The 18,308-nt window shown below is 36.5% G+C and overlaps 1 protein-coding gene across 2 annotated transcripts in view; it reads right to left on the bottom strand.

Annotated features, from left to right (window-relative positions):
• The window catches only part of cd37 (CD37 molecule), a 50,066-nt gene extending 32,525 nt beyond the window's left edge, over nucleotides 1-17,541 (bottom strand). Inside the window, exons 1-8 of one of the 2 annotated variants that reach the window (XM_029120036.2) lie at nucleotides 17,445-17,541; nucleotides 16,743-16,815; nucleotides 16,497-16,560; nucleotides 14,460-14,590; nucleotides 12,439-12,513; nucleotides 11,362-11,469; nucleotides 6,704-6,865; nucleotides 6,381-6,464 (exon numbers count right to left, since the gene is read on the bottom strand). In XM_029120036.2, coding sequence (XP_028975869.1) covers nucleotides 6,381-6,464; nucleotides 6,704-6,865; nucleotides 11,362-11,469; nucleotides 12,439-12,513; nucleotides 14,460-14,590; nucleotides 16,497-16,560; nucleotides 16,743-16,808 — 690 coding nt within the window. In that variant the 5' untranslated portion in view covers nucleotides 16,809-16,815; nucleotides 17,445-17,541. The remainder of the gene's footprint in view (nucleotides 1-6,380; nucleotides 6,465-6,703; nucleotides 6,866-11,361; nucleotides 11,470-12,438; nucleotides 12,514-14,459; nucleotides 14,591-16,496; nucleotides 16,561-16,742; nucleotides 16,816-17,444) is intronic. The other variant, XM_010867078.4, reaches the window with a different exon arrangement.
• Between the last annotated feature and the right edge of the window lie 767 nt (nucleotides 17,542-18,308).

The following is an 18,308-nucleotide window of genomic DNA, read 5'->3' as shown; positions in this document are numbered from 1 at the left end:
AGTTAACATAATTAGCTACACATGGTAATAAACAGGCTAATGTAGCTCTGAAAAAAAGTTATATATTTCCATGCAATTCATTTTTTTTTCTGTGTTTATTGGATACCCAAGAAGTCATACCTTCGTAAGTACCCGTAACCCACCTACGAAAACAAAGTAACACACTTCGAAGACTTGTTATTTTCGAATCTGCTAGGTGGCTAACCACCTAGTAATGTTAGCTTGCAAACAGCTAAGTTAGCCAGCACTGTACATTTGTTACTGTATGTTTTTAGCTGGCTATATGTTATATCCTAAAAAGGGCAATACTGCTACCCACAGGTACGCTAGATAACCAGTACCTTATCTGCCTACCTTCAATTACTTACTGCCAGCCAGGAGCAAAATGGGAGAACTGGGATTTTATTTTTTGACATATGCGACAGGTCTATTAACTCAGTGCTTGTGATGGGTCAATAAACCCATCCTTCGAAATGAAATTGAGTTAACCCTAACACCTGGAAAAAGTTTATTTTGTTTAGGACTGGTCAATAAAACAGCTTTAAATATATCCCAACTGCATTTCTTCCAACAAATGCTAGTCAGTGTTTTGTGGTTCTATAAAGGGGTGCACATTTATTTAGCCCCAGCACTTACACACTTCAATAAAAACTGATCAGAAGCAAAAAACAGCCACCAAGACCAGAATTGGAAAACTTTTTGCAGTTTTCAATATAGGATTCTTCAAAAAAGTCTCTGTATATGGTTCTAACTAGAACACTATACAAAGGGTTCTAGCAAGAACCATTTTATAATCTAACGTTGTATCAATCTGCATTAACTTCTTTTAGATCAGGAGTCATTGCACTGTACCCACTTGAAATGTTTTGAAATCACCCAGTTTTCCTTACCAAGTAGGTCCTCATTTCACATAAAAAGTTAGCCTATGTAGCTTTTTATGTAATTATATAAAATTAGGAACTATATTATATTAATGATATTATACACTCACCTAAAGGATTATTAGGAACACCTGTTAAATTTCTCATTAATGCAATTATCTAATCAACCAATCACATAGCTGTTGCTTCAATGCATTCTCCTGAACTGCAAACTGAATATCAGAATGGGAAAGAAAGGTGATTTAAGCAATTTTGAGCGTGGCATGGTTGTTGGTGCCAGCGGGCCGGTCTGAGTATTTCACAATCTGCTCAGTTACTGGGATTTCCACGCACAACCATTTCTAGGGTTTACAAAGAATGGCGTGAAAAGGGAAAAACATCCAGTATGCGGCAGTCCTGTGGGCAAAAATGCCTTGTTGATGCTATAGGTCAGAGGAGAATAGGCCGACTGATTCAAGCTGATAGAAGAGCAACTTTGACTGAAATAACCACTTGTTACAACCGAGGTATGCAGCAAAGCATTTGTGAAGCCACAACACGCACAACCTTGAGGCAGATGGGCTACAACAGCACAAGACCCCACCGGGTACCACTCATCTCCACTACAAATAGGAAAAAGAGGCTACAATTTGCACGAGCTCACCAAAATTGGACAGTTGAAGACTGGAAGAATGTTGCCTGGTCTCATGAGATTTCTGTTGAGACATTCAGATGGTAGAGTCAGAATTTGCCGTAAACAGAATGAGAACATGGATCCATCATGCCTTGTTACCACTGTGGTGGTGGTGTAATGGTGTGGGGGATGTTTTCTTGGAACACTTTAGGCCCCTTAGTGCCAATTGGGCATCGTTTAAATGCCACGGCCTACCTGAGCATTGTTTCTGACCATGTCCATCCCTTTATGACCACCATGTACCCATCCTCTGATGGCTACTTCCAGCAGGATAATGCACCATGTCACAAAGCTTGAATCATTTCAAATTGGTTTCTTGAACATGACAGTGAGTTCGCTGTACTGAAATGGCCCCCACAGTCACCAGATCTCAACCCAATAGAGCATCTTTGGGATGTGGTGGAACGGGAGCTTTGTGCCCTGGATGTGCATCCCACAAATCTCCATCAACTGCAAGATGCTATCCTATCAATATGGGCCAACATTTCTAAAGAATGCTTTCAGCACCTTGTTGAATCAATGCCATGTAGAATTAAGGCAGTTCTGAAGGCAAAAGGGGGTCAAACACAGTATTAGTATGGTGTTCCTAATAATCCTTTAGGTGAGTGTATACTATAATTAACATTTTTTAATTAAAAGTATATTCAACAACATCAACTTTCATATGCGGAAATCTAGAACCTTCACTGTTCACTGTTTTGCTGATTAATCCCGATTATTGATGGGTCTTTTTTCCTAGTATCATCAAAATGAGATGGAAATTAAACCTAAATTATAATGGAATTATTCTGAATAATTTAAATGTTGTGTAATTTTGATTTAGTACATTTGTAGGTCCTAATAATCAAATGAAAATATTATTGTCTGTATTCTTAGAAATAATCCTTCTACGTAGGCTATTTATGAAGGTAAAACAGCGAAATTGTTTTTTTATAGTTGTAAATTAGGTTGCACACTTGTAAAAAAAGATTTACAAACTTGGAATTGCTATTGTAGTCGTATAAAAATTTGCATAATTGTAAATTGATATTTGGAATCATGCAACCCATTAATATCACTTGCCAATGTAAAATACTGACGCTCCGAGTTTTGTCACAGAGATTTCGCTAGAACTGTGACAAAATGATTTTTTATAAATCAGAGTCTGCGGTAGCACGGTAGTAAGTTTCACAGCGTTTGCAAGCGGAGATACCCATGAGGACACTGATTGGCATGGAAAAGCTTTTCTGACTTTTAACCAATAAGAGTAGATTTTGGAACACCAGTGTTAAAACTCAGTAGCGACGCTTTGCAGAGGAGGAAAAACATGTCTCAGCATGGTTGGCTTTTCCTACTCGCTCCTACCTCAGTTGTTGATACTATACAAAACCTTTTATCAGTTTGTTCATCGTGACAATGCATTTGAAAAGTATGAGAAACTGTTCTGAATGAAAACAATATAAACAGTTTAGGAATAATAACGGCCTAAATTATTATATTGGAAAAATGATGATTAGCTAGGAATTGACATGGCAAGTTACCTACTGAAAATGTACCCTGTTCTCTGGAGCAGAAATTCCTATAAAGTATCAAAGAGGGATCAAATTAAAACTTTTTGCATTGATTTAGCTAGGTGGAAAATCATCTAAAAGGTTTGTTATCCCATTAAAACTGAGGTAAGCCGACTGTGTTTCGCCATGTTTTCTTTTTGGTTAAAAGGTGAAAATGTGTTGCGTTCACAATGCATTCTATTAATTAGTCAGAAAAAAGCTATAAACTGCCAATCAGAGTCCTCAGCGGTATCTACGCTTGCAAACGCTGTTAAACGTATGCTACTACCGCTACCGCAGATACCGTAGGCTACATTTTGTCACAGTTCTAGCGAAATTAGTGACAAAACTCTGAGCGTCCGTTTTTTTAATTGGCAAGGGTTATTGATTTGCATGATTCCAAATATCAAGTTAGTTACAATTATGCACATTTCCATACAACTACAAAAGTAACTATAAGTTTGCAAAAAAAATACACGTTTGCAGAACGTTTTTACAATTACAAAAGTAATTCCAATTTTGCAAATATATATATATTTTTTTTTACAATTGTGCAACCATTTTTACAACAAAACAATGTATGTTGGTGTTTTACCTTCATAGCTATTCTTTTTTTGAGTCAGACATTTTGTTAGGTAAAGTGGGACACTATATTATGATTAAAATGAACTATTAGACACATGGGGTTAAAAAAACTTTTTACCCCATGTATTAATTAAATCAGGTGTACAGTAAATATAAAATCCGTTATTCAGATTGGAAACATGATTTTGAAATCAAAACATTGCGCAAAAAGATCCTAATAATTGCGATGTGGCTCAAATTATTTTGATCAGGCAATGTAATAATTGTGACAGCCAGGTGGCCAGAGAGTACCTAGGGAGACGCGAATCACTCTTAATGGGCTACCTGTGAATTAACTTAATGAGAATGAAGTGTAATGTCAATGACATAGTTGATCACATGCAGCGACAAAATCAGTTTTACCTCTAAACTTAGTATTGCAATCTTATTCATGGAGATTTCGCTAATTATTTTATAGAACCATGAAGATAATCCAGCTTCCTATGTAATTCATCAAAGGTATCTCAGTAATTCATTATTAGTGAAACAAAATGAAAACGATATCCTTGACCAGAGGCGTTGCTAGGATCGCAGTACATTCAGGGCTTAGCACCCCCCCCAACCCCCAGGGGAGACGTCTTTGCCACACTTTTCATGGATTTGTTGTGATGCCGTGTGTTGTTCTAACCACCGTCTTACCGGTTTTAAATATATATTAGGCTTACATTAGTTGTGACATCTCTCTGGAACCTGAAATATTCCCAAACAACAGAAGATTATTAATTTTCGGCACCAAATCCTCCCTAGTCTCTATCTCATCCTCTTCCCCTCCTTAACAGCAAGCCCTCCCCCGCATAATTCTTTTGAACTGGTTAATTTGATGTTCAGAGTACCAGCACAGCTGGAATCTTTCCCCGACCCGCGCATTTTGTTACTTTATTGGGTTGTTGATATTTCGTTAGTTATAGAACCATCACGGAATTGGGATGTTTTAAGAAAACGCACTTTAACTCACTTTTAAGTGTGAGGCATGAACAGAATAACGTGTTGTATAGTTTGATTGACCAATTTGACCACCTTTATACTAATAATCTGGAATCGCAGTTTGAACATGTGCGATTTCAAAAGCACATAAAGATACGATTTTGGCTTTAAATTTGTATGCTCAATCAAAATGATAATTTTTCCTGCTGCGATATCATATTCATATTTGTAAAAAAAACATATTAGGAGTTGATTTCAGAATCCGTTTGCCTACTTAAAAATAATAATTCACATTATCAGTATAAAGGAGTCTGGCAAGCGAACCACACGATTCGCTTGCCACCATTAGGGCTTGCTGTTGGGAAAAGGAGTTGATGAGTTGATGCAAAAAATAAGCAACTGTTGCATTTGTCTTTTAAATACAGTATTAGAGTAAATTCTGATAACCTATTTGCAAACTGTCATATGATGTTTTTCAACCATGTAAAATAAGATCGTAAAAAAATTATTCTGCTTTGTATTTTAATATTTCTTAAGATAATTCAAATGCTTAAACAGATACTCTTTATTTCTCTGTAGGCTATTGATGTATTTCTTTATTATAACATAACAGTGATGAAGTTTTAACTAGAAACATTTTGCTTTTAAAATCGTCATAACCTGTTATGTAAGGAGAACATTCTGAATATTGTGTGTACTGTCCTTTGGAAAACGATTTTCCAGAACAAATAGCATGTTCGGTGTTCTAGCTCCCCCATGTGTTTGGAATAGTGTAATCACAGTCTGACGCAATCTACCATATGTTGACGCAATCTACCTGATCTTACCGCGGTAAGAAAACTCTGGAATTAAATGAGCGACATCTGTATGTTTCTTGAATTGGTAATTGCTGACTGGTAAACAATATCCTTGGTGTTTCGTAAATAATGATTTAGCATAATACATTTGTAGATTAACATTTTAGATTTAGCTATAGATGAATTAGCCTACACAATAAGCGGAATGTCTTATTGAAAAACAGTAACGTGTGATAAGTAGCCTATATGGTTTGTATTATGTTTCAATAATAGACATTCATAAAATTACATTTTAGAATAGTCATGGAAATGTTGCTTTTCAATTGTAAGTGCATTCAAATTGAACCAAGACTCTAATCATTCAACTGGGAGTATCGCGCATTTATCCATTGACGTCATGCATTCAGTGAGGGATGATTAGTGCCTAGGTACCATTTGGTTCCAGTACTAAGTGCCGTGGGCTATTGGCGATTTAAGTCTGAAAACTGGGTAAAAAAGCTGTTAAATTGTCTTTAAATTGTTTTCCTTTTGCAAGTTTAGAATTCCGACAACGGAACAATGTAATATACGCCTATTTAGAAAAAATCATGGAAGGAGGAGGATAGCTTTCAACATGGCAGTTTTATTTTTATTACAGACTCACGTAGGCATTTGGCGCTCCTAGTGTTTTTTTACTTAAATTGTTCATTTGTTCCATGCTTTAATTTCAGAGTACATTAAAACATTAAATTGTTTTTACTTTCAGGTGCCTTTGCACAGTTCTGTATGCACCTTCTCAAACTACAAAAAAGACTGAATATGAGTAAGTCTAAAATACCAGGATCTCTAAAACACTTGTTGATTCTGACTTATACTACAACATTTTATGAATGTAACAATACATTTGAGCAAATATTCCAAATTGACATTTCAGACCTGGTGGGTCAGGTTGTGATGACATAATCCAACTTACCTCCACTGTCATCACAGCAAGTAACACACCATAAATGATTATCCAATTATTATCCAACCACTCTGCAATACCCTCTCTGCACCCCTGTAACAGGGAAATAAAAGCTATTAGAAAAATACCTTTTAAAGTGGAGAATGAGCTCAACTTCAAATGTTCTTTTGTAAATATGTAAAAAAGGGAACAACAATATAGCACATACAAATGAAACAAATACTTGAAAACGAAATACAAGTGATTACTGGCTTTTAAGAAATGCATTCATATTATGCATTCATATTAAATATGAATTACTTGAAATAATGTTATGAGTCAGGACCACATACATTTCCATAGACCTCACAAAATGGAAGATACTGGATGGAATGGCAATCACACATGTCTGAGTGATTTGAAGCAAGCTGGAGGTCTGTGTTGTTTTCAGGTTGGTAACAGGAGCATGGTATCTCCACCCAGTTGTTTGGTCCACTCCATCCACAACAACGCATCTGCATAGTTGTAAGAGAAAATGCTTTTTAATGAAATAAATGTCATGTCTTACCCCGGGATTAAAACCATGTATTGCTTCATATTTCATGTGAAGCACTGCAAATCTGATTTGGGAGTAACTTTCTATCCTGAAAAATCCAATAGCAAAATATATTACCAAGCCACATTTTTTTATTCAATTATTTAGTTGATCTTTTTTGGACTTTGTTCTGGTTTTATTGCTGTTACTATAGTTACAGTTAATATCCTAAGAATAAGAAAACATCCACATAAACAGTACAAATGCAATTACAGTAATCTTTGTGTAATACATACTGCCTAAGTAATGCCTCTTAGTAATTCAGTCACACAATAAGTGGGTGCAACAACTCAATATACAGTTAAGAGGGGCACTGTGTGGAATCTAAGATTTACAAGACTGAATGCCATGACCTTTCCCTTCCTCCTCTTTCTATACCTAACAAGACCGAAATAGCATTGGCTAGAACACACAGGGAAAATGAATGGGTTTAGGGTTGGGGGGATACTGCGAGTGTCTGAAGCTTGTCTGACAAGGCTATGAAAGTCAATTAATCTACATTATATCTATCATCTATAATCTGTGATTAGAACGTTTTGTTAGAACGCATCATTAGAACATCTAGGTACGAGTGATGCAACAATCACTAGCAAGACTGCGCTTTTATTTACTCACATTTAGCTCAAACTGTGTTTATAACTATTTCCTCACTGTAATTGTTTGAAGATCTACACTATGAGGTAGCAAGCGTTCAAATCAGGACAAGAAGCGTTACTAGTTACTGTAACTACTAGCCACTAGTAAACAATTTACCATATCCTGGGAGAGCTGACAACCGGTCAAAATCGTTTTGGAAAAACTTTCTAGAACTTACATTACCCAAAGGTAGCTAACATGGATGGGCACTGCCATGTTGATAAAGGTGATAAGATGAGTAACTCTGAGACCGGATGGTCATTTACATTTGCTTGTCAGACAGACAGATTTGCAAATCTTTGGTCAGATATACCTTACAACTCCCAGAATCCAGTGCAATGTAAATAAACATGGCTACGCATATAGACAGTAATTAGCTAAAACAAAAAAAAGCTCAATGTAGTCTTCAAAAACCTATTTTTCACTGATCATGTTAGTCCATTACTAAATATGCAAGAATCTGAATATATCATTTGTCATATACTTTTGAGAGCTTCTGAATAATAATGTAAATATGTGATTAACACACAATCTATTGCCTTATAGTTAGCTTATGTTTTATTGGCACAACAAGTGTAGCATGCCACTATCTTTTCCCTTTCAGGAAAAGGACAGCATTTTTTATGGTTGGTCAATAATTATTCAGAATACCTTTTAACTTTATTAATGCCAGTAGTAGTTTGCTAATATAATTTTAACCTGTTCATGGAACTGGATTTTGACCCTTTGAATATTAATTCCAAATAGTAAATTAAGTAATGTAACATATTATTTTAATATATGAAGTAGGGATGCAACAATACAGTTAGCCCACGGTTCAATACATACCTCGGTTTTTTTAACCACGGTTTTCGGTTCGGTTCGGATGGCTTGACACATAAGTGTTTTTTTGTTACTCTATGCTTAGGCAATAGGAACATTAACAGGTTAAAAAAAATATAATAATAATATTTATTGCAATACTCCTTTATTTTACATGAAAGCAAAGAAAAGTCCACTAGTTCCTACAAATACATTTTCACAGCTGCTTGTAGCCCATGGCATGTACAAACTAGGGAACACATACAGCGCCTTTCATCTCCCAGTCCGACATGTAGTGAACAGTTACAGTGAGGTAACTCACGGTTGCCCGCGAGGTCCAACCATCTGTGGTCAGAGCAAGGCTCTGTGCTTTAGCCAATTCGCACGCAATACTGTTGCGTGTCTTTTCATAGAGATCGGGAATTATCTCGGTGCTGAAAAAAGAGCGAGACGGTAGTCTGTCACGCGGATCGAGTGTCTTTATAAGATTACAAAATCCCGCATCGCCAATCACCAAAAACGGCTGTAAATCTTTGACAATGAACAACCCCCACTGCTTTTGTTATTTGTATGTGTCTCTCGGAACCAGTTAGGTATGTATGCTGGAAGGATTCAGCGAGGGACTGTTGTTTTTTGGGTTTTATTACCTGCTCTGCTATCCTACCTTCAGACAGTGATATTGCTGGGTGATGGCGCCGCATATGTGCAGTCATGTTAGAAGTGTTTCCGTTTGAGTAGGCTAGACCTGTAAAACAATGCTTGCACAGTAATATTTTTTTCACCGTTTTTTCTTCCTCGGCATTATACTGAACGGCAAAACCGAAATGTCTCCACACCACGGATTTGAAAGATGCTGGCGCTTCCTCGTACTGTAGCCTCACTTCACCGCCGCTCGCCATGTGAAAGTACGTAATGGTTCAACCGCAGCGCCCTAAATATTTACTCGCGGGGAGGAGTTTCCTTATTTCAGCTCGTAGACTTAAAGGCACACACACAAACAGTCAATTCGGAGAGAAATAAAACGCACATAAATTATTTTAACTTAAAACCGAAAAAACCGCAATTCACAAGCGCGTATTGAACCGTGGATGTCGTACCCAACGGTTAAATATTGTATTGAGAATTGTGGCATCCCTAATATGAAGAGAGTATTACAATTACAGTACAAGTATCAAAGATAAAAGTTCTTCGGAGATCAAAGATTTTTGCTAGAGCAAAGACGCAAGCATATAGATTCATTGACTTTCATATGTTTTGCTACTTCAAGTGTATTGGGACCTAATACAGTGTAATATATAATAAATATATAATAAATTAACTATCCCAGTTTGTTTACTATGTATTGTCTACCCCTGAGGTTGGACTGGACAAGTGAAATGCTTGTTATTTCCTGGTAGACTGCACACAATTCACTAAAATTCTATTCAAGAGAGCAAACAAACAGTGAATAGTTTAGGAAATCATCATGTTATCTATATTACCATGACAAAACTTAAAAATATTCAAAAAAATTGAAAATGAAAGCTGAAAGTCTACACTTTAACCCTATAGTCTTGTATCATTTTAACCCATATTGCAGGAATAAAGAGTCACTCTCCAAATAAGTGAATTACTTGATCGTTTTTTTTCACCAGTTGCTCCTTACATTGTATGATGGGAACTCACCTCATCCACATCAGCCATTTTTGTTGTTGCCAGAAAGCAGAAGTGGTTTATACCAATTAGAAACCAAGGGCTGATTTGTAGGCCTTGAAGATATACACAGCTCCAAAAATGTAAGGGAACACTTTAGTCAGACATCGGGTATCAATGAAGGACATATAGTAAAGACCAAATTATTTACTGTACAGTATGTAATTTGTTGGGAACAAAATGACGTAACAACGGTCAATAGAAACCATAATCACTAACCGATTGAGGCCTGGATTCAAACTTACAAGTTATAATTTTAAAACACAGGCTCTTCCAACTTGTGTGAATTTCATCATGGCAATTCAAAATGTGCCAAAATAGTGTGTATGGCCCCCACGTGCCTGTATGCACTCCCAACAGTGTCTGGGCATGCTCCTGATGAGGCAGTGGATGGTGTCCTGGGGGGATCTCCTCATAAACCTGTATCAGGGCATCAGTGAGCTCCTGGACAGTCTGTGGCGCCACTTGGCTGGGTCGGCTGCACCGATACATAACGTCCCAGAGGTTTCTCAATTGTATTCAAATCTGGGGAACGCTAGGGCCAGTCAATGGCTTCAATGCCTTTGTCATCCAGGAACTGCCTACACACTCTGGCCACATAAGGCCGGGCATTGGCCTGCACCAGGAGGAACCCAGGGCCCACTGCAATAGTATAAGCTCTGACGATGTGTCTGAAGATTTCGTCCCGGTAACTGACAGCAGTCAGGGTACCATTGGCTAGCTCATGGAGGACTGTGTGACCCTTCAAGGATCTGCCTCCCAAGACCATCACCGATCCACCGCCAAACTGTTCATGCTGGATGATGTTGCAGGCAGCATAATGTTCAACACGGCATCTCCAGAATCTTTAACGTCTGTCACATGTGCTCAGTGTGAACCTGCTCTCATCTGTGAAGAGAATGGGGCCCCAATGGCGGACCTGCCAATTCTGGTGTTCTCTATCGTATGCCAATTGAGCTGCATGGTGCTGGGCTGTGAACACAGGTCCCACTAGAGAATGTCAGGCCCTTATACCACCCTCAGGGAGTCTGTTTCTGGGAGTTTGGTCAGAAACATGCACACAAGTAGTCTGGTGGAAGTCGCTTATGCTTCTTAACTGGACAGATTGCTATCCCTAAGTTTAATTGACCTGGTGTTATACTGTGATGATTATGTGTTCCCTTAATTGTTATTGAGCAGTGTATATCCAGTTTGGGAAAATGGACGTTGTTAATACCCTTACTCTTACCTTCGGTTGAACACAATCCAAATGACAGTCATGGCAGAGCATACTTAAGCATGTATTACCTCCTGCTGAACATAGTCCAGAGTCTTCTTAAAATTCCAATAGTTGGATTCATTCTTTCTAAATGATGTCATGACATCGATGACATGCTCTTCAACTTGGCTTGCAAACTAGGACATAACGACAAAAAAGAAAAAGAAAGAAACCATTCAAGTCATTCCATTATTGTGGAAATACCATACTCACTGAGATCCACTTACAAGATTACCTTTCAACACATTCAAAGTGTAACAAAATATACTTTACTTGCATGGCACACCTAGAGAAAAACTAGGCTAATGCATACAAACAATATCTCAGAAATCATAGCAGTTTAACCTTTAGGCATCACTGTTTGGAGTTTCTTTGTTTTATTTATTACATCCGTCCCCTGCCATGTTAGTAATGTTGTAAGACTCTGCTTGTGTACACAATTCACTGCCTATTTGTTAATATTAATTATTTTGGGGGGTTATTTTTCACCCTCACTGACCATTTCCCCTCAGCCTGTATGAGTCCTAGAGTAAAAACCAAAACCACCTTCTTGATGCAGAGACTACTGAATATAGAACATATCCACGTGTCCCAGAGACTCTCCTGACTTGACCGAAGTTACTTATGAGTTTGTAGCTCGTTGTCTTTGTGACAAGACAACCACCACAGACAAGTCTTTAAATCAAAGGCTCTGTTATCTGACATAAAGGAAGTCAGAGAACACATAATGACATGACCAAATTCAAACATGCCTAAACCAAGGAAATCATTTCTATATAAATATTTTGTCGAGGTGTAAAAAGTACAAAGTTAAAGTACTCAGCTGGGATTGGCTGTATTCACCAATTTAGGGATGTCTGTAATACCTAAATTTACAGGTAAAGGGAGTTTAATTAACCAGTGGGTAGTACAATAAAAAGGACGAGTGAAAAATTATAAATTTAGGTCACTACTACTAGTTACGAAATACCTTGTAATTTAAGTCTTTATTAGGAACTTCCCAAAACTGGTAAACACAACCAAGTACGTTTACATCTCTGATAATTTGTTATCATTTTGATGTGTATGTGTAGTTCTTCAAGCAACTTAATACGTAAATGTCTCACTAAAGTCTTCTGAGTGTAGAGAAGAACGGCTCCCACGATCTGAGCCGCAAGAAGAACGGAGAGCAAGAAGAAAAACTGTAAAGATGAACAACAGTTAGATGAGACACTAACGTCTTTATATGAGTTGTTAAACAATTTGCTTGTTTGTTTTGTAGGTGCCAACAGAAGCTTTGGACTGAGATAAAACAGTAGCTGCCAAAAGTATTTAAACCAGTGGTCCTATTGTGGACTTTTTATTTTACTGGATTATGAATGGTACATTAACATTTTGTATTGTATGAGATTTTCTTCTAAAACCCTGATATTCAAAATCAATTACTGAATGGTGACATTGTTGACAATTTTGGAATGATTTATTTCGTATTTTAGTACACTAAGAATATGCTGCTATTGTATTTCAAATGTATTATATATTTATTGAGTATATGTCAAGTGAACTAAAATGCTATTCCCAATGATGTATTATACGTATATTAAAGTATGAAATAAGTAGTTCCAATTTAACAAAGTGGAGTATACGTATTGCTATTTAAATAGTACGTCAATACTTTTAAAATACTATTTAATGTATTAAGATACATAATTGATTCCAAAATAATACACAAAAAGTATACTACTTTTTTGGGTTTGGTAATTTGGGAAATCATAATTGGTAGAGCCACATTCAACTACAATAACAGCTTGAACACTTTTGGAAGCTGCTTTGAAGACAGTGTTGGAGTGATTTTGTCTCATTCATCTCGGCAGATTTGCTCCAGGTTGTTCAGTTTGGTTGGACGACAATGCCACAGATTCTCAGTGGTCTAAGTTCAGGATTTTGACTAGACCACTTTAAAGACATTCACCATATTTTTCTTTAGCCACTCCAATTTTGCTTTGGTCTTAATCATTGTCCTTCTGTAGGGTAAATTTCCTCATACATTTTATTAGAGGACTCATGGTGTACATACAGAACCCAGCACAAATGAAACACAGCATGCCGTGATTGCTTTCCATCAGAGCTGAGAACGAAGCACACATCCACTATCATTGAGTTTCTTAACAACATCCCAGCTGTGTTAAATTCAATTTTGCAAAACAAACAGACATCTGTACGTAATCATGCAAATTATCATAATCATGCAAATTATGTGCAATGTTATGCAAACTAATCTGAAAACGTTTTGGGAATTTGATGAAAACAACACAATGTACAGACACAACACTGCACATAGATTTTATTTTGTATTCTTATCCTAATTTGTGCATTTACTGTATATTACTTTACATGTGGTTAATGCCCTTTGGTCTTTATTTACCATCAGTGTCACAGCCTGACCAATGATCATTCACCAATTGTGTTTTTAAGTAGACGATCTAGCAGACACTTTAATGTTTCACAGGGGAATGCTAATGGTAAGTTAATGGTATTCTTGTGTAAACTGTGAACTTCCACAGTACAGGGGTTGTATTCTTATGCAAGCAACAAATTACATTAATTTTTCTAACAAATATTTCCCAACATAGAACTAAAAATCTTACAATAATTGATATTGTGTTGTCAGTGTTTTCATAAAAATAGGATTTTCCCACTGCCCCGAAGAATGATTGGGTGGTGCATAGAAACCTGTGTAATTAGATCTTTGATGAAAGGTGCAGTGGGTTCACACTCAAAGCTCATTAAAGCTTACAGGTTTATGTTTGTTTTGTTTTTTTTATGGATCAAAACACACACAGGCATTTCTCCTTAATGCCTTCTTTAGTGTGTCTTAAAATAAATAGCAAACAGAAGGAAATGTTAATGTACCATTATTCGATAATATGGGAGAATTGGTTAGGGGTTTGAATACTTTTGCAAAGCTATCTAATTACAGTGCCACTGAATTCACTTGTGATAAATATTGATTAAAATGTATTTTAAGCAAGCATATCCATAGATAGGGTCTATACAAATCACTTCTGCAAATACATGTTCTTTACAAATTCACTACCTCATCGATGCTTTCAAAATTATCTATAATAATTATTATATTATTTCTTACCATGCCTAACATGCATTTCACCTCCTTCAGTGCACCCAGACACCCAAAGAAGCCCAACAACATTGTAACACTTCCACCAAACATAAAAAAATAGGACAAGACCGAGAAAGATATATGCGGAGGGGCAGGCACTGTAAAAGGAAATGACAAAATTTGAGATTAACGGTTGCTGATAATGGCATTGGATAAACAGTAATACAGCTGATTAGCTATAAGGTACACACAACTTTGACATGAAAATTAGGTCGGTTTGTCTTTTTTCCTAACCTTGGTTTAAAATGTAGTTGTGCCCAAATGTTTGTATACCATTGGATAGTTGTTAATATATGTACCATTTGAAAAGAAAACACGAGTGAACAGACAAAACACGTCTTATGGGATTCACATTCAACTGTTATAAAACAAAACATGGCAACAAAGAAAAAAAATTAACTGACCCCTGTTCAAAAGTCTGCATACAGTTCTTAATACTGTGTATTGCCCCCTTTAGCATTCATGACAAGGTGCAGTTTTTTGTAATAGTTTTCTATGAGGCCCCGAATTCTTGCAGGTGGTATAGCTGCCCATTCGTCTTGGCAAAATGCCTCCAGAACATGCAAAGTCTTTGGTCGTCTTGCATAAACCACACGTCTCCTCAGGGTGGCTCGATGACATTAAGGTCAGTGATGATTGTGATGGCCACTCCAGCTCAACCATTGTCATGATGGAGAGTCCAAAAGCGTCCCATGCGCATCTTTCCTGCAGAAGAATGCAAATTGTCTGCCAGTATTTTTGGATAACACGCTGCATTAATCTTGCCATCAATCTTCACATGATTCCCCATGCCATAAGAGCTCACACAACCCCAAAACATCAATGAGACACCACCATGCTTCACAGTGGGGATGTTATTCTGTTCACTATAGGCCTTGTTGACCCCTCTTCAAACATAGCGCTTATGATTGTGACCGTATAGATCTTTTTTGGTCTCATCACTCCAAATTACATTGTGCCAGAAGCTGTGAGGTGTATCAAGTTGTTGTCGGGCACATTTTAACCAGTCTTTTTTTGTGGCATTGGCGAGATAAAGGCTTCTTTCTGGCAACTCAAACATGCAGCTCATTTTTTTTCAAAGACCGTCGTATTGTGCTCCTTGAAACAACCACACAGTCTTTTTCCAGAGCAGCCTGTATTTCCCCTGAGGTTACCTGTGAGTTTTTCTTTGTGTCCCAAACAATTCTTCTGGCAATTTTAGCTGAAATCTTTCTTGGTCTACCAGACCTCGGCTTGAGATCTGCGAATTTTCCACTTCTTAATAAGTGATTGAACAGTACCATTATCTTGTTACGCAGGTCTTTTGACACTCCTTTTCTGATCCCCATGGCTCAGTATCTAGCCTGCTCAGTGCATCCACGTGAGAGCTAACAAACTCATTTCTATACACAAACACTAATTGCAAACGTTCAAGGGTATGTAAACTGTTGATCAGGGCCATTTGGGTGATTTCTGTTATCATTGTGATTTAAAAAGGAGCCAAACAACTATATGATCACTCTCCTTAAATTAAAGACATTCACCATATTTTTTTGCATGATCAGTCTTATTTTCAAAATCAATGACAGAATTTCACAATATCTGCCAGGGTATGCAAACTTATGAGCACAACTATAGGTCTATAAAACTGATATGTTAGGGTATAAAATCTTCTTGAATTAGATACTATTCAGGCTAATATCACCTCTCAAGAGCAAAGTACAAGTGTTTTTTTCTAATGTGGGATTAAAATAGTCTAATGTGGCATTATAGTGAATATGATATATTGATCTGTTGTGAGTAACTGAACCAGTCTTGTAAATATTACAAGCTAAAAGCAACCTCAGGATTAAAAATAAAAACATTTGAACTAAAATTGAATGAGGAAGGGTTATTTTGTATACAACTGAGAATGTTACTCTAATTCTACTACATGTTCACCATTGCTTTTAAAGCAATTTTCTGGTGGAAATGTGATGTTTTATTACATACTATTGTAACAAGTTGTGAAGAATAGAAACTCACTGAAGAAGCTTGTCTCAGCAAGGACTATCCATATCCCAAGTGACAGCAGCAGGGCACCTAGAATCTAGTGGGAGGATGGTATCTTATTACATTGTACAATAAACACATCACACAACTAAGAAATTACTTTACCCGGCAACGGCTTTAACACTTGTAATGTGAGAACAGCAGTTATTTTGATTTTAAAGGTAGTGACAATGAGTGGGAAATACAAACAAGTCAAAACAAGTGTATGACTGAACTTACACAAAAGAGGAGATTGAATAGGAATAGTATATATTTGATGACAACAAGACATCTTTGGGATACCATTCTGTATCTGAAAAATAATTAAAACAATCTGTCACATTGAATGCAGTGCAAAATTAGTGATCTGCATTTGTTTGAATCCTCGCAATGAGATTTCAAGGTTGGAGGTCTTTGAGTGCTACCTGACTTTAAACTAATTGGGTAAGATGAATGGGCTTATAGTAATGGCTGGAACAGAATGAGTTTTAGGTTTTTATACCATGTATTCTAGCCATTATTATGAGCTGTCCTGTTCTAATAGACTGTTAAACATAAAAGACAAAATGTAAAATACAAATGGGAATAGAGTAAAAACAAGAGTTTCATATATCTTTCTCCTAGCTGATACAATCCAACATATTACATTACCATTCAAAGTGTTTAATTATTTATAAATCTTTATAAATCTCTTCAACAGTACAAATATGCTCAATGGAGACAAGGTGTTTCTTCTATATATATTTTTTATTTTAAATGTACATTTTATATTTTCCATGTATAGTTGCTATTAACAATCCTTTTGTCATAAAATACTGAAAACTAGTTCCTTTTGCTGTGTTTTGTAATTTTAAAGACTATTCCAAAATACATCTATTTTATATTGAACTGGTTATTTCTAAAGTTGAAATGCAAATAAAAAATGTAATGTTGTATTCTTACCTGAAATGTAACAAAGAACTAAAATGAAATTGTAACAAAGAACTGATAGGAACAGATGGCACAACAGTACAGGAAAAACAGGGTGGGAACACACATACAAATAGAACATGCAAATTAAATGTCACAGTTGAGCAAATAACTATGAACCATATGTTTTTAATGTCCTCCAAGTTGTATTTTTAATATTCCATATTGAGTCAGCTTCATTTGCCTTATATTGTTTGTAAGACCAGCATACGTACAATCGCTGTAACCATTTTGCCTGCTTAATGAACAATGTATGAAAAAGGAAAACAAGGGAGCTTTGTTTCACCACATAAAATGTACAATCTAAACTACTTAATATGCCACAATTGTAATAATACATAATTAAATGTGCTTGGTGTAACCATGCACAATTTTAGACATCATTATTTGCTTTCCAGTACTACCTTTTTTTAAATAAAAATAAATACAACTATAGATTTTACACTTTGTATAAAGCAACCTTGGTGCAAGTATTGGGCTGTGGGAAATTACAAAATAACAAATACACCTCAAAATACAAAATCAAACAAATGTTCATGGATCACAAAAAAAATATATATTAAATTGGGGGGAGTTTGACATTGTACTGAGTCCAGTCATAATTCCCAAGGGACTTTTTTTTTCAGGGAAACTTAGTAATAGCCAATGTTGGGGATTTGGAAGTCATAGCTAAAAATATGGATTGCCATTTCAACCAACAGGTTTGATTGTAAATTGTTTTGCAATAGTGTTCTATGAAGGGAGTGTCTGCAGGTTTTTACGCCTTCCTCCCAAGTGGCACAGGCTGCAGTCTAAGTCACTGCCACACATTACAGTGTGCTCAGGTGTTGAAAGCAA

This window comes from Esox lucius, chromosome 5, assembly GCF_011004845.1.
Source record: "Esox lucius isolate fEsoLuc1 chromosome 5, fEsoLuc1.pri, whole genome shotgun sequence".
NCBI classification, from domain to species: Eukaryota; Metazoa; Chordata; class Actinopteri; order Esociformes; family Esocidae; genus Esox; species Esox lucius.
This window is presented reverse-complemented; position numbering and strand designations above follow the sequence as displayed.